We start from the raw sequence: 22,760 nt of genomic DNA, 5'->3' as shown, positions 1-22,760 counted from the left end.
CCAACTCACCTCCTGAGCTAGGACTGTGAAAGCTGCTAGCCTCTAGCCAAGACAACCAACTACCCCTCAAATATTAGCACTCTCTAAGTAATTTAGCTCATTGGTCCATGGCACAAATATATGGGGTGAGATATAGTCAGTAAGAACAAGGTGTGGCAAAGCAGTGACTATGGGCACACCGGCACCTGACAAGTGTGCTAGCCAGACCCTGCTCAACTCTAGACCCTTTTTTCCTCATCCACCACCACCACCACCATGGCCTTTCCTTTTATCGTGCCCTCTAGCTTTGCATCCACAAGTGCGGCGTGGAGGGGAGGGGAGGAAGAAGGCAGAAATGATGGGCGTGGGAGGAGCGAGAGGAGGGAGGGATTTGTGAGCAGAGGGCAGAGGAGGAAGGAAATTGTGAGCCGGAAATTGTGTCAAAGCATTTATTAACAAAACACAATGAAATGCAACCAAAGAAATAAAACAGAGGTTGTGGTGTTGCGACACCTGCCATGGCAGCCATCTTGTGGTGTTGTGACACCTGCCATGGCAGCCATCTTGTGGTGTTGCGACACCTGCCATGGCAGCCATCTTGTGGTGTTGTGACACCTGCCATGGCAGCCATCTTGTGGTGTTGCGACACCTGCCATGGCAGCCATCTTGTGGTATTGCAACACCTGCCATGACAGCCATCTTGTGGTATTGCAACACCTGCCATGACAGCCATCTTGTGGTATTGCAACACCTGCCATGACAGCCATCTTGTGGTGTTGCGACACCTGCCATGGCAGCCATCTTGTGGTGTTGCGACACCTGCCATGGCAGCCACCTTGTGGTATTGCAACACCTGCCATGACAGCCATCTTGTGGTGTTGCGACACCTGCCATGGCAGCCATCTTGTGGTGTTGCGACACCTGCCATGGCAGCCACCTTGTGGTATTGCAACACCTGCCATGACAGCCATCTTGTGGTGTTGCGACACCTGGCATGGCAGCCATCTTGTGGTGTTGCAACACCTGCCATGACAGCCACCTTGTGGTATTGCAACACCTTCCATGACAGCCATCTTGTGGTGTTGCAACATCTGGCATGGCAGCCATCTTGTGGTGTTGCAACACCTGCCATGACAGCCACCTTGTGGTATTGCAACACCTTCCATGACAGCCATCTTGTGGTGTTGCGACACCTGCCATGGCAGCCATCTTGTGGTGTTGCGACACCTGCCATGGCAGCCACCTTGTGGTATTGCAACACCTGCCATGACAGCCATCTTGTGGTGTTGCGACACCTGCCATGGCAGCCATCTTGTGGTGTTGCGACACCTGCCATGGCAGCCACCTTGTGGTATTGCAACACCTGCCATGACAGCCATCTTGTGGTGTTGCGACACCTGGCATGGCAGCCATCTTGTGGTATTGCAACACCTGCCATGACAGCCACCTTGTGGTATTGCAACACCTTCCATGACAGCCATCTTGTGGTGTTGCAACATCTGGCATGGCAGCCATCTTGTGGTGTTGCAACACCTGCCATGACAGCCACCTTGTGGTATTGCAACACCTTCCATGACAGCCATCTTGTGGTGTTGCAACACCTGCCATGGCAGCCATCTTGTGGTGTTGCACAAGGCAGTTTCTCAAATGGCCAAATGTACCTATAGTCACAAAGTCGCCTAGCCTGACCTAAAGCATGGCTATCAGCTCTGCCTCTATGTCGTATGCGCAAGGAAGGGCCATTGCTCAGCAGTAAACTACATGTTTTGCACACAGAGGGACCCCCAGCAAAACAGACTTAGGAAAGTGGACCTTACCGCCTCTGTAAGTAAAAAAAGGTAAAGTTTAATACTCAGCACACAGAGTATTTCTTGCTACCCTAAATCTTGTTGCATAGCATGACATGGCTTTTTCCTCCTTTGGAGGCTGGTTGAGTTTCCTGACTCCTTCTCATGAAATCCCAACTTCCAGCCTGATCACCTGGGGGAATTTAATGAAATCCCTTTTTTGCAGTAAAGAAAAGGGAATATCAAGGATATAAGAACACATCATGTTTCAGAGAAGAGGAAAACCCATACCTTCTGTGTATCCTGAGACACATACAGAGTATAATGCTATAGGCCATCAGCACATGGATGACTTAGAACTGTGTGACACACAGCCAGAGTCCTCTTCATGGGGACATCTCAGCTTAGCCATGGTGCCCTGATAGAATCGGATCGTATGATGCTTTTACTGGCATCCTAACGGATCCTTCCTGGAGATGGAGCTGAGTGTGGGGAAACCTCTAAGGCAAAACCTCATATACATTGAATGAGATTTCATACTAAAAGAGAACTCTTGTTTGAGTGAATACAGGTGAATTCAGGTATATAGGGTGGGGGGAGAAACAAATTCACCAGAGGCACATTTGCCCATCACTAGTTCCCTAGTGTTTCTGACCATTGGCCATGCTGACCAGGGCTGATGGGAGTTGAACAGGAGGGAGTTGAACATCAGGAGGGTCCCAGGTTGGGGATTGCTGATATATCGATGTATCTGGAATTTTATGGAGAAGTAGCTATCAGGTTCATCAGGTGCCAACAAAGGTGAGCCAGTTCAGTTGCACCTGCCTAGGCTTCCTTTCAAGTACAAATGGGTATGGCTGAGGACAGCCACCTCACTTTGGGATTGCATACTAGGCAGAAAGAAGCACGTTGTTTATAGGGTGTTTTTTTAATGTATGTTCTTGCATATGCTGCATCTTCCTGTGGTTTAAAAATGTTGTATATATTTGCTGTATGTTCTTGTGTATGCTGCATGTTCCTATGGTTTAAAATTTTGTATAATGTTTTTAATTAAACTTATATAAACCAGCTAGGAAGCTTTGACTATGGGGCAGTTATGTAATAAATAATGATGATGATGATGATGATGATGATGATGATGATGATGATGATAATGAAGCAAGGATTGGCTGGAGCAGAAAGTTGTTGCCTCATTGTATTATGTCATTCTACCCCTTAAATTGAGAAATGTGCAGAAAAGGGCAACTAAAATGATTAAGGGGCTGGGACATCTTCCCTAGGGAAGGTTACACCAACTGGGATTGTTCAGCTTGGAAAAAAGGAAGCTAAGGAGAGACATGATAGAGGTGTACAAAATTATGCATGGTGTGGAAAATGTGGATAGGGAGACATTTTATTCTCTCTCAAAATACTAGAACCCGGGTTCATCCCATGAAGCTGATTGGTGGGAGATCCAAGACAAATAAAAGGAAGTACTTCTTCACACAGCACAGAGTTAAATTATGGAACTCACTACTGCAAGATGTAATGATGGCCACCAATTTGGATGGCTTTAAAAGGGGAGGCAAAGGCTATCAATGGCTACTAGCCCTGATGGCTGTGTGCTACCTCCAGTATCAGAGGCATCAGTTTCTGGGAAACATGGGTGGGAGGGTGTTGTTCCACCTGTGTCCTTCTTGTGGGTTCCTGGTCAACAGCTGGTTGGCCACTGTGTGAACAGAGTGCTGGACTAGATGGACCCTTGGTCTGATCCAGCAGGGCTCTTCTTATGTTCTTGCCTTCTTCACATCCATTTGAGACAAATAACTGCTTCTGACTCCATCCAACTAGAGCTTGTTTCTCAAACTTGAATGGGTGCATCTGTGATAGATTTGAAAATCTTTACCAAGTGTTTTGAGCTTCGTGGAATAAAGCATATGGGTAGTGATCCCTGAAAATGCCTCTCAAGCTAGACCACACAAATATGGTATCAAAGAATACATTTTTATTGCTCAGTCTAAGGGCAGATTAGGCAGATCACAAACATTCCTAAATACACACAAGTTATGATCAATGAAAATAGTAGCAAGCATATTGATAACATAGTTAAACCTAGGTTCCTCTCAATCTAACAATCAATATCAAAGGCTTGCATAGAGTGTTTGAACAACAGTTATCTTTCTGAAATGTACTGCCTGTGCTTCTCTTGCTTGTCCCTGATAAATCATTCCCCATGTAGCTTCTCGGTGTCAGATACATTGAATGGAAAAGAAGAGATAGTCTCTTATACATTAAGTCCTTTTACAACAATACAATTTTTAAAGATTGAAGATATACGTAGCAAAAAATAAAACCCTTTTTCTATTTTCCAACACTAGAGACTATCTCTTTTCCATTGGATTCGCATAGTGTTTTTTAGGGATGTGCTCCGCTTCTAATCGGACCGTAGAAGCAGGAGCGGAGCAGGGGGCTTCGCCTGCCCTTAAGGCAGAGGCGAAGAGGATTGGGGGGCCGGCGGAGCGTGGCGAAGAGGATCGAGGTGAAGGCGGATCCTTCACCTCGATCCGGAGCTCCGCCAGAAAGGTAAGTGGGGTTTACCGGCCCCTGCTGCTGTCCCCCCGCCCTCCTCTCCCTTACCTGCCTCCATCCACGGTCCGTCAGCGTCTTCAATTGAGCCCATGGTTCCAGCAGGAAGTCTGGGCCACTTGCGGCCCAGACTTCCTGGTGGAACCACAGGCTCAATTGAAGACGGCGACGGACCGCGGACGGAGGCAGGTAAAGTCCCCCTCTCCCTTGGTCCCTTACTGGGCTCTGCCGCCGTCGCTGCATGGGCGGCGATGGCGGCAGGGCCCGGTAACCCCCCCTATGGGGGGGGAACGGAGCTCCGATCCGGATCCGGAGCTCCGAGCGGAGCGGAGTGGGCACAGGCGGAGTGGGGGCGGGGCGGAGCGGCCCGATCCGAAAATGGCGGATCTGAAAGTGAAGCGGAGTGGGGGGTCCGTGCACACCCCTAGTGTTTTTCTCTTCCGTCAGATACATTGAATCATAAACCCCTGAAGCATACTCTATCTAGGCACTTCTGCATAGCAATATTCTTTATTTGCCATTTGTTTGGTTTTATTTTTCAATCTTGGCATTAGCTAAAGCAGGAAGAAAGCTTCTAATCAGAAATCCCAGTCCAATTTCCTCCCCCCCCCCCCATGTTTCACAGTTGATCCTGTGAATGGTTCATAGACTTGGATCTTTAGTCAGAACTCCTAACTCTTGGCAGCTTTTGCTTGAACATTTACAGCATCTGCCACGACATTTTGCAGAAAACTTCTCAGCATGAAGAATGTGGTTGCAAAAGAACTAACTCCTCCAACTATAGAGCCCAACACAGGTACAAAATCACAGATCAGTTCGATCACCGTCAGTGACGTACATAACAATGACTTTGACAAGAGGCCAACTACCAGTTCTTTTGAGATTTCACTGATTCCTGGGGTGTTTTTGATAGCCGACTTCAGTTCATGGATAGGTTTGCCAACCCGGTTTGCCAGCGAACGGAGGGAAGCTTCATCTAAGCCAAAGACCTTGCACAAATGTATCATAGCTCCCACCAAGATGCCAATATCACAAACGAAAGAGAGGCCCAGGACAGGAACAGCCCCAATAAAACAAGACACAAGTGCTAACTTCCATATCAGGGCCTCCATTGCAGCCTTTTTCTTTGTCAACATTTCACTTGAGAAAGCTGGCATAGCTGTTATTAAAGCATGTCTCTTGAGGTCATCCAGGTCCTTCTCCAAAGTGTCATGCAGGAAAGGGAAATCATACAGACTCAAATCCCACCTTGAAATTAGAAAAACCCTTGGGGAAGACTCCCCTACGTTCTTCAAATTATCACAGCAATAATTCCTTATCTTCTCAAGGGTTTTCTCCTCACTGAAGTTCTGTTTCTTACTTTCAGAATCAATACTGACATCCACTTTGGTGCGCACATAGTAAAACCTCTTGCCCATTTTCTGAATTTCACAGGCCAGCTTGGTGTCCTGCTCCGTGAAACGCCCGGAAGCAACGATGATGAAAAAATCATACTTCTTAAAGTCTACCTTTTTTAGGTATTCATCTGCTTTAAACTCAGGTGTTCCAATTCCTGGTAGATCCCATATCGTGACTTTGGGGAATAAGGGATGTTGATATTCCTTTACTTCCATTGTTGTTTGTACCACCCCAGTCTCAGCTGAGCTCCCTTCAAAATCTGTCATATCCCTCAGGGCATTGACAAGGGATGATTTGCCAGCACCTGACTGCCCAGTGATGGCAATGTCAAGTGTGGTCCTTTCCAGTAAGTCCAACTCTTGAAGGCTTTGAGCTATAACATCTTGAATATCCATTTTTTCCAAAGCTGTCTTCAGTTCTTTAAGGTCAATTTTTAAGATGGCTCTGGAGATGGCACCACCCAGGATAGCTCTTAGTGAAGGTTTACTTGATCTAAGAAAGAAGGGAAACATTGTGATTGTTAACTTGTATTGTTTAATGTCTAAATTTCCCTTTCCTTCAATAATTTGAATTGTATATTTAATCATGTGGGAAGTTGAGCATGCTTACCATTGAGAAAAGCATGCACCAATTAAAAACTAGCTGCTGTTTTCTTTTAAAAATGCAATTGCTGATTGTGTGATTACTGTTGTTATATCTAGTTTGGCCCTAAGTATCTTCAAGGAGAAGGGGTGGAGTGGAGATTGCATATTGTTGGAATTAAACTGCTGTGGGATCCGTTCAGCCCTTCCCTTAATACCCCCATTCTGCTGGGCATTGGGTTTTGAGCAATTGGAAATCTCAAATATAGGAAAGAGCAAGATATTACAAGAATATGTAGAAAATTCATTCAAAGGATAAAACAAAGCTAAATTCCCAGTACAGCCTGGGTTGGGTATTATTACAAGCCAGTTAACCAAACCTAACTAGATTTTATGCAAACATGATCACACATTCTCATGGACAGAAATCCCTCCCATGGAAGTACAAGAATTGGATACAGGACAGGAGTCTGAATCCTGGACAGAAGTATGAGTTTTGACCATTTTCCCATTGCAGAGCAGTTATTTTTCATCAACCATGTTTGAGGGAGGATTTCTCTCTTTGATTCCATGATCAATCTGAACAGAAAGTTTTGGCCTGGTTGTCACTTGCCAATGCATATTGGCAGTGTTGAAAAACTGGCTTTGTTAGTTTAGTTCAAGAGTAACCTATTTCCCTCTGCTGATGGATTGTTCGAGGTTCATCCTCTGGTGCAAGACATACAGGGCACGATAGTATGCAGTGCCACAGCCTTTGAAAAGACTTAAGAGCAAATTGACATCAAGCACCTGAATGTGGATCAAGGATGAAATGGGGGCTTGCTTCCCTTGCTGGAGATGCTGTGTACAATGGAGACTCCTATTTCCTCTTTGTTGGGAGCCTCCTAAGCAGGTGCTGACATGCAGCCTTAGCAACATCTCCTGGGATCACAAGCAGGCATGTAGTTCCACTGCTGGATCCTAGCTTGGCTCCAGTTTGAAAGCCAGGCCAAGAAGTTCAGAAGGCATTGAATAGGATACCAGACCCTGTTTGCTCTTTTCCATTGTCCAAAGAAGCACCCACTTCTCAGTGTCCTTGTGCTGCAATTTGGAGAGAATGTTAATGGACCTGCAGCTAGTGAGGCCTGGTTTCCAGACATTACCATAGTCTGGAGCAGAGGGCATGGAAGGGAGCAGTCAACCCAGTTGACATGGTCAGGAGAAATATGAACCTCATCTAATGATGGCATTGACATCCAACAAGGGGATCTCCTCTCTGCCACAGTTTGAGGAATTTGTGCATGATGCCCTGGAAGGGTGTGCCACCTTCTTTGCTGATTTTTAAGTGGACCAGAATGACTTAATACTTGGCAAGTGGCAGGCGGGGAGGCATGATGCCAAGTTAAGCTAGCCCTTCTTCCTGTTTGGCCCCATGCAAGGTAGAGAGGAGATCTTGCTGTGATAGTGGTAAGCATTCTGAAGAATCCTTATGGTACAAAGCTAGCCTCCACCAGAGCTGGAGGGGAATTGGGGTGGTTACCCCATCCCATGGCCTATCAGGCTAGGGCAACACAAGACTTAGCTCAGGAGTTGATGACACCACTGGGGCCTTCTAGCCATACTGTGAAGGTGAGGATTGGGGTGGGGGGCAGCGCATGGTCTTCACATCCTTATATACGAGGATTTGGGAACCCACGCTGGGATATGGGGAAAAAAACAGGTTATTTTATACAAAACAATATATATAGTTGCAGATCCATAATTAATCAATGTTGTTGCCTTATTTAAACCCAACATACTTATCACATCTCTTCCTTTCTTGGTCCAGGAGCAGTGTTGAGGTATGTCTCTTGAGCTTGTCACATTCATCCCATAGGGCCTTTTCAAGACTTTCAAAATCGAACTTCTTCAAATCCCACCTGGATATTAGAAAAACCCTTGGGGAAGACTCGCCTGTCTTTCTCAAATTTTCACAGCAGTTTTCCCTCACCTTCTCTAGCGTTTTGTCCTCACTGAAATGTGGGTTCCTTCTTTCAGAATTCATATCGAAATCCAAATTTGTGCGCACATAGAAAAAGCTCTTCTTTATTCGCTGAATTTCATGGGCCAGTGTAGCGTCTATCTCGGTGAAGCGTTCTTTAGCAACAATAATGAAGAAATCATATATGTGAAAATTCATTTCTTTTACGTATTCCTTTGCTGTAAACGTATTTGTTCCTATGCCTGGGAGATCCCACAGTGTTACTTCTGGATGTCCGGGGTGCACATATGCCATTGGTTCCATTGTACTTTCTATCACATCAGTCACAGCTGCACCTATTTGATTATCGTTAATCATGCCCCGCAGGGCATTGATAAGAGATGATTTACCAGCACCAGATTCCCCTGTGATGGCAATGTCAAGTGTGTTTTTTCCCAATGAATGAAAAAGCCGAGCTTTTGCTTCGGGGACATTGTTTCTTAATGGTTGTTTTGAGCTTTTTCCACCCATGATGATTTAGTTGAACTAAAGAAGGACAGAAAGATTGTGATAGTTAACTCTTGCAACATAATGTTTACATGAAAGTTTCCTTTGACTATATGAATTTACGTTAGTGAAAAAATTGATTTGCTGAAGGCATACCTGCAGCAACTAAACCCGTATGAGATGCATTTTCATATTATGATAAAGGACAAGATGAATATCTATATATCTATATCTGTATTTGTATCCCCCCCCCCCCTCTCTCTCTGGGCATGTCTAGACCTCCCGGTATTCCGGGAGGGAGGGGGTAGGATCTCATGATTTTCTGATTGCAAGATCCTCCCCCTCAATGCATACATGGCCATGTGACATCCCGGGCATCTCGCCTGTCGCAGTGGCCATTTTTAAAAAAGAAAGAAAAAAGAGCTGGAGCATATGAGTGCTCCAGCGAAAATAAAAATGTAAATAAAAAAAACCTGATCCCACTCCCCTCCCCTGAGGAGCCCTATGCCCGGTTCCCAGCTCCTCACATTTGCTCGTGAGGAACAGGGACAAAACTGGGCCGCCCGGCCGCCCACCCTGCGGTCTCGGGATGATTCCGAGACTATGGGAAAAGTTGGGATTAAAGCCGTCCCGGTTACCCCAGGGAAATGCAGGGATCTTCCCTCCCTGCCCCCGGAATCCCCTGTGGGTCATGTGGATGCACAGGGATGATCCCAGGGTGATCCCTGGGATAACAACTGGTGTAGACATGCCCCAAATATACATATACAGCAGGGCTTTGCTTCTCTGTTGACACACCTGCATTCCAAATCATGTGATGTTCCCCACTGTATTCTAACCTGTATTCCTTTGCTATTTTATGTACCCAGATAACTAGCGTACATTCACACAATCACTGTGTCGATGGCAAGGTGCCTTTTTCTGCTCAAGTTGTATAACATTCACGGCAAGGAGGACATGTGATTTCAGCAAAGCTGTTCCTCCTGAACCTCCACATTGTGGGAGGGATGGTGGAGAGGTCTGGCCTCCTTGCAGCCAACTGGGCCACCTTATCAAACAACCCCAGTGCTTAGGAGGCTTCCCCGGTACACATACAGGCATGGCAGGCCTTTGCCTATCATGCACCGTCCCCAATTGGAATGGCAGATGAAACCCTCGTAGCTGCTTCCCCAAGGAGAGGGTCATCAAGGCATCGGCTGAGTTGGGAGCTGGCTTCACTCCTCCATCGCCTTCCCCAATCAAGCAAAGTAATACTGAGCTGCAAGCTTGAGGAGTGCTCATTGAGGCTGCAGATCTGTTGGGAGCTCCCATCCACCCCTTCTCACCTGAGACTTCCATGAGCTGGAAGGGGATTTTGGCCCATGAGATAGAGATTCACAATCCATACCGTAGGCAGTAGATGGTCACCCAACTAGGGTCCAGGCACTAATTCCTTCATGACATCCAGGCTCCCCCACCCCAATCCCTTGGGCATCACCTTAAATATTTAATATGTAAATTGATGCACTACATAGCCATCACAACTTTGACAGGTGGAAAAAATAAAGGAGGGGATGGGGGTGAAGGCCCATGGAAGACTAAGGAAGATGTGTCTGTAATAAGAGGCGCAGGGTAGAGTGGCAACCTCCAGCAGATTTTGGGCAACTGCTGGAGTAGAAAACCCCATTTAGGGCTTCATCCCACGTACCTGTTTCCCTCGAATTATCTCCTACAGCATTTAGCTGTCGTTGTTGTTGTAGTAGTAGTAGTACCCCGGGCAGCAGCGCTTTGCATACCAGGAAAAGGGTTTAAGGGGGGAAATGTAAAAAAAATAATCATAAAAAATCAACAGATGACCCAATCAGATTCAAATTTGGTATGTTTAAAGCTCTCCTTAATATCTATTACTGTGCCAATTCTGATGTCATTATCTTTAAAACTTACGCAGACATAAGCATTTGTTTAATTTGTTCTTTAAACACATCAAGTCCTGCTCCTGCACCCCCATTGGCCACTCGGAGAGCAACAAATGATTAGCTCCAAAAGTAGTTCCAAAATAGGTTGGGTCTTTTGCCTTTGAAGCACAATTAAAGCCGGATGCCTGGGAGTACTTCACAGTCAAAGCAGATTGTAAGCTGGAAAACTTGAGAGTCCTTTGCACGCAATTTGCAGTGATTGCACAGTATAACCCTGGTGTGATGAAGCTATTAGCCCACATATAGCAGCAAACATAAGACTTCAACATGATTTAAGGCTCAGAATTGAGCTGGCAGCCTGAGGAGACAAAAGCAGCTCAGAATAGCCAGGCCACCTCCTTGGGCAAACAAGAAAATTTCCTCCTACTTCCCCACCTCTGTAATCACTAATTTAATGATTCCTGTAAATAATAAAGTTGCAAGAAATGTGGACCTGGAAGGTGCAACTGAATTTGAAGGTGACCAAGTACACACTTTCCTGGCCAAAGCTCATGGCAAAACATTTATCTACATTCTAAAACTGTACATATCTGAACAATTTTCCTATTATTTCTATTGCAAGATAAGTACTGCTGGCCGAATTTATCCATTCAAAATTCAAGATCTGTCATAGAAGTCCTGGGCCAGATCTACACTACTGCCTTAAAGCGGTTTATAAGTTATAAAGCGCTTTAACTGCTTCAAAGCGCTATAAAACTGTTATAAAGCACTTTAAAGCAATAGTGTAGATCCGGCCCAAGTTCTTTGTAGAGCAGACTGAATCTTATGGGCAGTGCACACCCCTAGTAAAAAATCCAAACATTTGTGTATGTAACTAAATACTATTTGACCATTGCTCTTTTGAGAAACCTCGCAAGGTCAAAGAAGCAAGTGGGGGGAAATGAGACCAGGAGAGAATGACTTACCTTTTACGCCCAAGGAAGGACTGGTTTGGAGGAGCTGAAGAAACAGCACTATCTGTTCAACGGTTGATTGGATAGCTGTTTTCTTCCCACTCTGAGAAACTCTGCTGTGGTTTCTTGACTGAAGTCCAGTTCACAACGAAAGAGAAAGCATAGTTGATTCTTTCTCAAAACTACAGCCGACAGCCTGATACACTCCACCCACCAAGGAGGTGGGATCTGGAAATTTTCAAGAAGGAGCAATAATTCCACACAAAAACTCTGCCCCGTAGACCCACCATTATTTAATTCCTAAAGATGCCAGGAATATCTAGCGTTTTCTGCTTCTGAAGTAATCCCCTCCCTGCAATAATTATTGTAACAAAGTCAGTTCTAGAAACCAAAAGTTCTGTGTGTGTGCGCATGCGCTACTTCCAGTATCCGAGGCAGCAAGCCTATCTACGCCAGCTGCTGTGGAACATGGGTGGTAGGCTGCTGTTATTATTATTATTTATTTATTTATATAGCACCATCAATGTACATGGTGCTGTACAGAGTAAAACAGTAAATAGCAAGACCCTGCCGCATAGGCTTACATTCTAATAAAATCATAATAAAACAATAAGGAGGGGAAGAGAATGCAAACAGGCACTGGGTAGGGTAAAACTAACAGTATAGAGTCAGAACAAAATCAAGTTTTAAAAGCTTTAGGAAAAAGAAAAGTTTTTAGCTGAGCTTTAAAAGCTGCGGTTGAACTTGTAGTTCTCAAATGTTCTGGAAGAGCGTTCCAGGTGTAAGGGGCAGCAGAAGAAAATGGATGGAGCCGAGCAAGGGAAGTAGAGGCCCTTGGGCAGGCGAGAAACATGGCATCAGAGGAGCGAAGAGCACGAGCGGGGCAATAGTGTGAGATGAGAGAGGAGAGATAGGAAGGAGCTAGACAGTTTGTGGGTCCCTGGCCGACAGCTGGTAGGCCACTGTGTGAACAGAGTGCTGGACTCGATGGACCCTTGGTCTGACCCAGCATGGAACTTCTTAGGTTCTTGTGCGTATGCGCAGGAGTTCGGGTTTGTGTGATAAGGGATTAACAAATAAAAGGCATCTGCTATTTTCTTGTCTTCAAATACTACCCTGGCCCATCCCTTATGAAATGGAGTGTCAAAATGGTGTTCTAAGCAGTTTTCAAAGACTTCTAAATCCCCCTGTATTTGGGGAGGCAGGCAAAAATAAATAAATACAAGTAAGATACAAGGCAGTTTAAAATAGCCAGTGCCTCATTTGATTTAAAATAGTCTATTTAAAGTGCTTCACCTGTTTTGGAGTTCCTTGGTGGAAGCAGGATTCTGGAAAGAGGATGCCGATGGATAGGCTGGCAAGCAATGATGGGCATTGCAATCCAAGACATCTGGAAGGGACCAGGTTGGGGAAGTCTGCTCTAAAAGAAAAAAAAGAGAAGTAGGTGGTTCTAAGTTGTTCATCATGTTTTCCACAATTCCACTTCCACCCCTGCATATCATATTCTCCATCCTGTCCACCCAGTGGATGTCTATATGTGAGGAAAGCCCCGGGGTGGGTGCGTGGTCAATTATATGATGCATAAGCCACTGCGCAGGCAGCCCGGGGCTTGCCCCCGAAGCTCTGAAGCAGTTGGGAATTTACCCTGACTTTTTTTGTCTGCAGCATGGTGAGGAATAACTTATAGTACAGGGAAAGCCTGTCTAAAAAGATAAGTTTTCAGGAGGCATTTAAAGGCTGTTACATTTTCCGCCCCATTTTCCACCTCCAGAACCGCACGAGGGAAGGTTTTCCTGATGGTGGGGGCTGCTACAGAGAAAGCCCACGGTCGAGGTCCTTCATGGCAACTTTCCGATCATTTTGGAATGAAGAGCAGCAGGACCTCCTCTGATGATCGTAGATGTATATAATTAGGCTGGTTACCTGTTCAAAACAAGGTTGAAGTCCCCCTAACGTATCAGCTTCATAATTTGGAGATACTCCTTGAACCATCTCTGCCACTGAAAGCTGCAAGGGAGCTTGGTGACGAGGAGTATCTTTTACCAGCTTTGGTAGACAGGGATTTCTTGGCCACAATGATCCAAGCGTTGGTAACTTTGAGCTTGGATTACTGCAGTGGACTCTGTGTGGGGCATTCCTTGAAACTGGTACAGAAACTGCAGCTAATGCAGGACTCGATGGCTGAGGTTGCTAAATGAGACAGTCTGCTCGAAGCGCGTTACGTCTTTGCATGTTCCATCCTTGTTCGAAGAACTGCACTGGCTGCCAGTATGTTACCAGTAGGGTGACCAACTGTCAGGATTTCCCTGGATTTGTCCTGGTTTTTGTTCTTTCCATGGTGTCAGGGGGATTTTCTATCATTTTCAATAATGTCCTGGAATGACACACCTTCCCCTTTAAGGCTGCCATTAGCATGGCAGGAGGGAATGACATGCTTTCTTGAGGCACATCATTCCCCCACCCCGAGCTCCAATTGAGGTCTTAAAGGGGAAAGGGGGTCATTCCTGGACATTATAGAAAAGGCCCCAATTGGAGGGGATGGTGGTGGTGCAGAATGAAATCCTTTCCCCTCCTCCACTCCAATCGGGTTCTTTAAGGTGGCGGGGGAATAACGTACTTTCTGCAGGACTCAGAAAGCTGCTTCCCCACACACACACTAGGTGTCCTCTTTTTTGGTTTCCCAAATATGGTCACCCTAGTTACCAGGTGATGTTATTGACATATAAGATCCTTAAAAACTGGGAACCAATTTACCTGAGGGAGCATCTTTTCCCATATCAACCTGCCCATTCATTGAGATAAAAACAGATCAGGGCATCCTGGTTGTTCCATTTCCTGCAAAGGTCTGTCTTAAAGCAACCAGGGCAGGGCCTTTTTAGTTGTGGCACCACACCTTTGGAAATCTCTCCCCCCTTTAGCATGACAAGTGCCACCCCTGGTGGTGTTTTGGCACTTATTGAAGACGTGTGTTTAAGCAACCATTTGCTAATTCTAATGCCTAGCTTTGTTAGATGTTCTGTTTTATTGTAGATTATTATCTCAACTTTAATGGTTGCTTCTAATATTGGGCACCACCCTGGAATTTGTTAATGAAGGGCAGTATATACGTAAATACTTCAAATAATAATAAACTACACATGGACAAACATCATGTCTATTTTGGCCCTGATTAGTGGCATTTTTCAGGTGCTACTTCAACTTCGTGGTAGTCAAAGAGCATTTTAAAACTGACTAAAATATATTATAAAGTTAGTTAAATTGTGACATATGGCTGTGATTGAGATCATTAAGATATTATTTGAACCAAAGTCTGGATCAATGTGGCCATTTATAGAGACACCGGCTCCATTCAGAAGACACCTTAAACCCTGGTGGAAAACGTAAAAAACCTTATTCACCATGGTTAAAGCCATGGTTTAAGGAGTCTTCTGAACACAGTCTGGCTTTCTGGCTTAACCACCGTGGTTAAAGATGGGGTTTATGGTGTCTTCTGAACAGGGCCACTGTAACTGGGCTGGGGAAGGGGAGATGTACTAAACCACTCTACCACATTCAACACCCCCAAAACAACAACAACCCTGATGCATTCCTGTCTTTGGGACTCAATGTGGAGTTGCTGGACACTTTGCCAGACCTTCTTCAGAAGAGACATTTCAGTGGAGGGTATCCATTTGTGTTGATTGAATCTTTCCAGCAGAAATCCCATCCTGTTTACAATTCCTTTACTTCAGAGAGCAGGCTGGTGAAACGGCAGATTTACAGGAAAATGAAACCTAACTTGGGTAGCTTAAGTTTCTGTTTCTTGTAAATCAGTTGTTGGGCCAGAATATGCTGTAGGGGAGGGAGAGAGTGGGAGGGGGGAGCGGAATGCCCTGTGGAGTGATGTGGTGAAAATAAGGGCATGGAGCCTTGAGTCTTATGGCTGTTTGTCACATGTCTCCTGAGTTTCGAAAGTATTGACTCCACATGACCTCTCTCTATCTGTATTGGCAGATGCCAAGTTTCCAATTGTGTTACTCAGTGATCATGCAAGGTTTTAATCATGCGGGAAACAGCACAAGTAAAGGAGCTCTATCTCCCTGTCAAAGTAATTGTAAATATTACAGGGAACAGGGAAGGGGGGGCAGAGAGTTGGTGCAACTTTGGGATGGGGGGAAATGTGTGACCTCACAGCCCATTCACCATGGACACCCTATCACAAGGCTTCATCCCACGTACCTGTTTCCCTCGAATAATCCCCATAGCATAAAGCTGTCATTGTTGTTGGCTAAATCACATCCTGGGTGGCAGCGCTCCTCAGATCCTTTGCATACCAGGAAAAGGGTTTAAGGGGGAGAAATGTAAAAAAATCATAAAAAATCAACAGATGACCAAATCCGACTCAAATTTGGTATGCTTTTGTTTAATTTGTACTTTAAACATATCAAATCCTCCTCCTGCGCCCCCAGTGGCTGCTCGGAGAACAACAAAAGATTTGCCCCTAAAGAGGTAGTAAAATAGGTCAGTTCTTTTGGCTGAGAAGCACAATTAAAGCAGGATGCATGGGAGTACTTCACAGTCAAAGCTGATTATAAGGGAGGAGGGATTTGGTGGAAGTAAGAGAGGTGGCAGCAAATTTAGATTTTACTAAAGGTTTTGAAAAGCAGCATTAAATGTGTTTTTAAAAATATTTTTATTGATTTCAAGCTTATAAAAATACACAAAGAGTAACATATCCAAGTTTTCATCAGATGGATTGCATCTGATGAAATGGAGAGCCAGTGTGGTATAGTGGCTAAAGTGTTGCGCTGGGAGTCAGGAAATCTGGGTTCTAGTCCCCATTCAGCCATGGAAACCCAAAACTGAGGAGTTTTTTTCACCCACTTGCTGGATGAAAGTTGTTTTTCTTCAACTCCCCACTCCCTTAGCCCCATTGCATGTCACCCAACACCTTGATAGGTAAAGGGCAGAAGAGGAAGCATATACTTTCCCTTTCCATATTCAGTTATTTTCTATATTTGGAAACACAGGTTGCTTATAAAGTGGGGAGCTTATAAGGAGAGAAGAGACACCTTCCACTCCAGCAGAATTTCCCCTTCTTCAGCTTCCCAAAGTCCATCTTGGCTCTGAAGAGTAAGCACCTTCCTCTTGCCATCAGCGTTACTTGTTTTACGATAAAGTCATTGCTGCTTTGTGTTGGCTTTCAAGGAAATGTGGAATAATGAAAGTGGCTGGCTGGGAAAGACTGGTGACTACAGACTAAAGTTGGACAGGGCTCCGTATCTTTAACAGTTGTTTTGAAAAGGAGATTTCAGCAGGTGTCATTGGTATATATGGGGAGCCAGGTGAAATTTCCTCTTCATCACCACAGTTAAAGCTGCAGGTGCCCTGCCCTCTTTTAAATCTAGTCACTCTAGTATAGCTCCTGCACCTTTAACTGTTGTGATGAAGAGGGAATTTCACCAGGTTCTCCATATCTACAAATGACACCTGCTGAAATTCCCTTTTCAATACAACTGTTAAAGATACAGGAGCCCTGTCTTCCTTTTCATAGGGTCACCCTAGCATAGAATCATAGAATCATAGAATAGCAGAGTTGGAAGGGGCCTACAAGGCCATCGAGTCCAACCCCCTGCTCAATGCAGGAATCCACCCTAAATCATCCCTGACAGATGCTTCTCCAGCTGCCTCTTGAATGCCTCCAGTGTGGGAGAGCCCACAACCTCCCATGGCAACTGATTCCATTGTCGCACTGCTCTAACAGTCAGGAAGTTTTTCCTGATGTCCAGCTGGAATCTGGCTTCCTTTATCTTGAGCCCTTTATTCTGTGTCCTGCACTCTGGGAGGATCGAGAAGGGATCCTGGACCTCCTCTGTGTGACAACCTTTTAAGTATTTGAAGAGTGCTATCATGTCTCCCCTCAATCTTCTCTTCTCCAGGCTAAACAGGCCCAGTTCTTTCAGGCTCTCTTCATAGGGCTTTGTTTCCAGACCCCTGAACATCCTGGTTGCCCTCCTCTGAACACGCTCCAGCTTGTCTGCGTCCTTCTTGAATTGTGGAGCCCAGAACTGGACAGTTTAGGAACATAGGAACAAGATTCTATGTTCCTAAGTTCCATAGGAACTTAGGTTTAGGAACATAGGAAGCTACCTTATACTGAGTCAGACCATTGGTCCATCTAGCCCAGTATTCTCAACACTGACTGGCAGTGGCTTTTGAGGGTTTCAGGCAGGATTCCTTTTCTCGCCCTAGCTGGAGAAACCTGGGATCGAACTTGGGTCTTTCTGCATACAAAGCACGTGCTCTGTCACACTGAGCTATGTCAACCATTGCTTTTAGTGTTATGTGCTAAAACCATGCTAAGATCTGTTTTCCTTTCCACCACCCCACAAACGTTATTGTGATTCCTGTTCAATTGCTGCTATGTGTGTTGGAGATGTTTTATACAACGTGCAAATGAAAAAAAGGAGAAGCTGAAGCCGCCAACGCATTAGAATTCATAGAAAGACACGCTGGGATGAAAGGAAGCAGGTTTTGAAATGAGAAGGAATTCACTAATTGCAATGCAGACTTAATATGCAATCCATCCGATGAAAGGTTTGATGTTACAGTGAGGTCCAATTGGTATTCTTTTGCCTTTATATACTCATATGTCTTGCGAGTAGTTATTAGATAATTCGATAAAGCTATGTCTTTGTATCTCGCTTCGGCTCTCCTTAAGGGTTGCAATGTGACCAATATCTTGAAAGATACAAGACAGAAGAGTCTTAGCATATTTCACTTTTACTGTGGCAAAGACTTTAGCTTCCTTTCCAGATTACAAAGCATGGGGGGGGGGTTTTTATAACTGCCCAGAGTTTCTAGGGGGAGGAAAGCCGTGCTTCCATTCCACCAGGCAGACACCTTGTGAGTTAAAAGCTTCCACGTCTCACCTTCTCAAAACGACTCTAAATGCTACCTTCTCGCAAGTATGTCAGAATTTCACAGAAGCATAGAAAACCTGAAGAATGTGGTGTAGGCGGCAGAATTCAACTTGCTGCGAATCTCAATATATATAAGTTTCTAGCCCTTATGATGGCTGTAAAAATATCCCTGCAAGTATGAGTGCAATGCTCACAATGTGGAGCTCAGTGATGTTTCCAAGAATCATCAGGGGCTACAGGGGGCTGAATAGCTCCTTGCCCCCTTCCTATAAGCAAATCTGGAATAAATTATGCAAAATGCGAAGTTATGTAAGTTTCTTTTATTTGACTAAAGTGAACAGATAGGAGAATTCAGCTTCTTGGGTATGGTTTTTTGATGGCCTTGGTACAAAATTTCCTTTTTATTAGCACTGATGACACACGTCCCTATTGCCTGTCTCTACCCTTTGCTGCCATATGGTCCGGATACTAATCTAATAGGAAGCTATATAATAGGAAGCGGATGCTATCATTTTGCTGAATGCAGTGCCCAGCACCTGGATTTTATGCCTGCAGGTCATGACTTCGGAATCTGCTGAGCCCTGCAGGAAATGAGATCCCTGTAGTAGTATCTCTTTGGCTCTTTGCTGCTAAACGGACTTTTTCTCCTCTGTTGCCAGAGCTTTGCTCAGAACCCTCTGGGTGTCGTTGGCACCATCAGACGCACATGTCCATAGCATGAAGTAGGAGGAAAGAAGCGACATTCCTCCGGACAACAGGCAGCCAAGGACGGGAAAACGATGCCAGTAGTGGTATTCTGCTATCATCACCGCTGCTCCCACTAAATCTGGTGTCCTCCATAAAGCCACTGTGGTCTTCTCCAAGGGCTTCATCGCTTCTTTAAGAGCTGCTGCTGTCTTCCCAACAAGCTGAGCAAGAGCTGTGAGGGATGGATCATCCAGGCCAAAGTCAAGATAACACCAGGAGCGGAACTTCATAAACAGGAAGATGGCAGACAGGAAGGAGAGGCCTGGGACTGGGAGAGCAGCAATAACCCCCATGCAAAGGGCTCCTATCAAAATCTTCTTCTTCATGTTGGTTTTCTTTTTCTCTAAGACTGGTAAACAGACAGTTGGCAATCTGAGCAGAAAAGCTTCCTGCTTCAGCTCCAAGAGATCGTTCTTCAGGGTTTCCTGCAGGCGGGGAAAGTCAAAGCGGTCGGATTCCCAGTTGGACACTATGAAGACTTGAGGGTTGCTCACCCCTTCACTCATCAAGCTGTCCCTGCAGTCCTTCCTGATGACTAGGAGGATCTTCTCCTCATTGTACTCTGATGGCCGTTGCCGCCTGGATGCCTCCAGGTCTAGGTCTGCTTTGGTACGCACAAAGTAAAATCTCTTGCCCATCTTTTGGATCTCATGGACCAGCTCAGCATGGATGGACCGGAAACGCTGGAAGCCCACTATGATGAAGAAATCAAAGCGATTCAAGTCTACCTTCTTAGCAAAAGGGTCCTCACCGAAAGGCGAGGCTCCCTTTCCCGGGAGGTCCCAAAGGGTGACCCCTGGGAGCACCGGATGTGGATACTCCTTGACCTCTAGTGTCGTCATCTGAATGCCTGTCTCAGCAGCACCCGGGTCATTTACAGTTAAGCCCCGCATGGTGTTGATCAAGGAGGACTTTCCAGAGCCTAGCTCTCCTACGAAGCCAATGTTGAGCGAAGTATTGCTAAAGAACTGTGGTGGTTTTGCCCACACGTTAGACACGGAGTCCGTCAGTTTCCCCTGATACACAGCATCCTTGAAGTCTTCCATAGCCATGGACGTCGGTGAACTACAGAGGAAGGAAGCAAAAAGAGTTTTAGCATTTGCCTAAATAAAAACACGACCTTATTTAAGAAGAACTTTATTTGCAACTCATGGTGTCATTGGTAAAATGAGCAACACCTTCACTATTTAGTCAGCCAGACTAAATCAGCGCAGTCGCGTGGATTTGGGCTGGCACTGGCTCCTCCTGTCTGGAGGGAGGGTATGGCAAGGCTGTCTGGAAGTGACCCCTGCTGTGTGAAGGTGCTCCCACCCTCCTTCCTAGCAAGCCAAGGCTGCCTTGCAGAGGTGGGACCTTTGGCACGGGTTCACTGTCTCGTGCGGGACTTCAAGAAGCAGCCAGCTCTGCTTTCTGGACAGACACTCCTATGACCTCAGTTAAACTTGAGGGCCTTTCCCCACCACCCTCAAATGAATGACCTTCTGTCCTGTCCTGAGCTTTGCCTCTGAAGCTGGAAAATGAAAGTAGGAATAGACCAGGCAAGGGCAGCAAGAACAGGTGCTGTTGCTGCTCCCAGAGTAACATCGTGAGTGGAAGCCCGGAGAGGGTGCAGGTTGCCAGTGAATTTTCGCAGGAGACCTTGTTACAGGAATCTCTGCAGACGTTTTGTCACCCCTTGAAGAAGCCTTAAAATGTTAAATCTTTGTTTCAGTATCTTGAGATGTTTGTCTTCCGTTCGTGGGCCAATGATGCCCATACTTCTGGAGCTGCATGCATAGGGTGGCCATATGGAAAGGAGGACAGTGCTGCTGCATCTTTCACAGTTGTATAGCAAAGGGAATATCAGCAGGTGTTATTTGTATGCATGCAGCACCGGGTGAAATTCCCTCTTCATCACAACTGTTAAAGCTGCAGGAGCCCTGTCCTCTTGACCAGATACAAAAGAGGGCAGGGCTCCTGCAGCTTTAACAGTTGTTATGAAGAAGGAATTTCACCAGGTGCTGCATGCATACAAATGACACCTGCTGAAATTTCCTTTGTTATACTACTGTGAAAGATGCAGCAGCCCTGTCCTCCTTTTCATACGGTCGCCTAATGTGTGCATGAAGCCCTCTTCTCAACAGCATTCAAAGAGAAGAGAAACAAATTAAGGGAGAGTCCTGGCTCTTTGCAAGAAGCTTTTCTCTTCTTTACTCCAACAAAGTAAAGAAAGAGAAGCAAATCCAGGCTCAGAGTGCAGCTCCTTGCCAGCTGCCTCTGGCATGGATTAAAAGCACAGAGTGAGAAAGACGTTGCAGCTGCTCCTGATGCGTTTATCTTCTTTACTCCCAATGAACCCCTGAAAGAAATGGAAATCATCCCAGGAGGAAAGCCCAGCTCCTTACCTGCTGCTTCTAGCAAAGCACAAATGTTCGCTTGTGGCTTCTGGGGCTTTGAAGCCTGTTCTGTTAGGTTCTCCCCTTCCAAGCCTCTCCGTTTGCTTTCTTCCTTCTCCCTCCCAATCCTGGTTCTATAAAAAGCTAATAGAAAGCGAAAGTAAAAAGTGGCTGAAAGATGAACCCTTAAGAGGTTTGTCAAGAGCAAAAGCCAGAACGTGGTTCTGTAATTTACTGAATGACGGGGAGGCACCAGAATCAAATTTACACCTAAAAGCAACTGTTAGATTTATTTCGGCGAGGGGAGGGGGTGGCAGAGAAACCACCTCTCTACCTTTTCTCATATTTATTTCAGAAAGGGGCAGAAGTCTGAATGCTTTGAGTCTCGGGATGAAACAGATGGGGAAGTTTTCTACTGGCCCCAAAGAACATCAAAAAAGAGGAAGAGCCCTGCTGGATAAATCGAAGTCTCAGGGGCTCAGCAATCTTATGACTGCAAATCCTTGTGGGACTGTGGTGACTTCTGGATTTGGGGGACCCTTGGAGCATGGCACCCCCTCCGTGCATCCGTCCCTCGACCTGTAGTAGCAGGACATGGTGGCTGGCAATTCTGTTAGGCAGCATCTGGTTTTCTTGAAGTCTCAGTGCAAAATGGTCATGATGGCACTGTTAGGGTGGTGGGCCCTTTGCTGACCTTGGGGTCTTGGCGAATGTCCAACCTTGCCACCCCCTGGAGCCGGCCATTAGGGGAGGGGATACTAACAGACCTTCCTCTGGATCCTGCCCCCACTCAGCCTGGGAGGGGAGGGGGAACGCCAAAAGAGAATAACTTGGCAGAGAAATGATGGGCATGCCTCCAGCATAGCTCAAACCTCTGCCACAGACACCCATGGAATGTGCAGCACATGGAAATGTGGAGACGGCCAATGAGGACACTATGAACTGGCCACTCCAACGCCACACCTTCTGCATTGCAACAGGCACCCCCATAGTGTAGGGTGACCAACTGTCAGGATTTCCCCGGATTTGTCCTGGTTTTTGTTCTTTCCATGGTGTCAGGGGGGAATTTCTATAATTTTCAATAATGTCCTGGAATGACACACCTTCCTCTTTAAGGCTGCCATTAGCATGG

General features: G+C 45.7%; 2 protein-coding genes across 4 annotated transcripts; both read right to left on the bottom strand.

Moving 5' to 3' along the window:
• Positions 1-3,141: 3,141 nt before the first annotated feature.
• On the bottom strand, positions 3,142-11,740 carry LOC134408103 (interferon-inducible GTPase 5-like). 3 transcript variants are annotated; one of them, XM_063140195.1, is made up of 4 exons: positions 11,617-11,740; positions 8,089-8,795; positions 5,170-6,221; positions 3,142-3,626 (listed from the first exon to the last, which is right to left on the bottom strand). In XM_063140195.1, the coding sequence occupies exons 2-4, from the start codon at positions 8,778-8,780 to the stop codon at positions 3,607-3,609; spliced, it is 1,764 nt and encodes a 587-aa protein (XP_062996265.1). In that variant the 5' UTR covers positions 8,781-8,795; positions 11,617-11,740; the 3' UTR covers positions 3,142-3,606. The 3 variants fall into 3 exon arrangements, with proteins under 3 accessions (XP_062996265.1, XP_062996264.1, XP_062996262.1); XM_063140194.1 differs by lacking the exon at positions 3,142-3,626 and adding an exon at positions 10,444-10,521 and having other exon boundaries at positions 3,731-6,221; XM_063140192.1 differs by lacking the exon at positions 3,142-3,626 and having other exon boundaries at positions 3,731-6,221.
• Positions 11,741-18,828: 7,088 nt separating this feature from the next.
• On the bottom strand, positions 18,829-21,765 carry LOC134408151 (interferon-inducible GTPase 5-like). The gene is made up of 2 exons (XM_063140296.1): positions 21,638-21,765; positions 18,829-20,318 (listed from the first exon to the last, which is right to left on the bottom strand). The coding sequence occupies exon 2, from the start codon at positions 20,303-20,305 to the stop codon at positions 19,136-19,138; it is 1,170 nt and encodes a 389-aa protein (XP_062996366.1). The 5' UTR covers positions 20,306-20,318; positions 21,638-21,765; the 3' UTR covers positions 18,829-19,135.
• Positions 21,766-22,760: the final 995 nt, after the last annotated feature.

Source organism: Elgaria multicarinata, chromosome 13 (assembly GCF_023053635.1).
Source record: "Elgaria multicarinata webbii isolate HBS135686 ecotype San Diego chromosome 13, rElgMul1.1.pri, whole genome shotgun sequence".
NCBI lineage: Eukaryota > Metazoa > Chordata > Lepidosauria > Squamata > Anguidae > Elgaria > Elgaria multicarinata.
This window is presented reverse-complemented; position numbering and strand designations above follow the sequence as displayed.

Excerpts from the sequence above, each read along its gene's own strand:
- LOC134408103 (XM_063140194.1), bottom strand. The coding sequence starts at position 8,780 with ATGGGTGGAAAAAGCTCAAAACAACCATTAAGAAACAATGTCCCCGAA. Across the intron at positions 6,222-8,088 it reads GAAAGGAAGAGATGTGATAA|ATCAAGTAAACCTTCACTAA; the intron begins GTATGTTGGGTT and ends CTTCTTTCTTAG.
- LOC134408151 (XM_063140296.1), bottom strand. The coding sequence starts at position 20,305 with ATGGCTATGGAAGACTTCAAGGATGCTGTGTATCAGGGGAAACTGACG.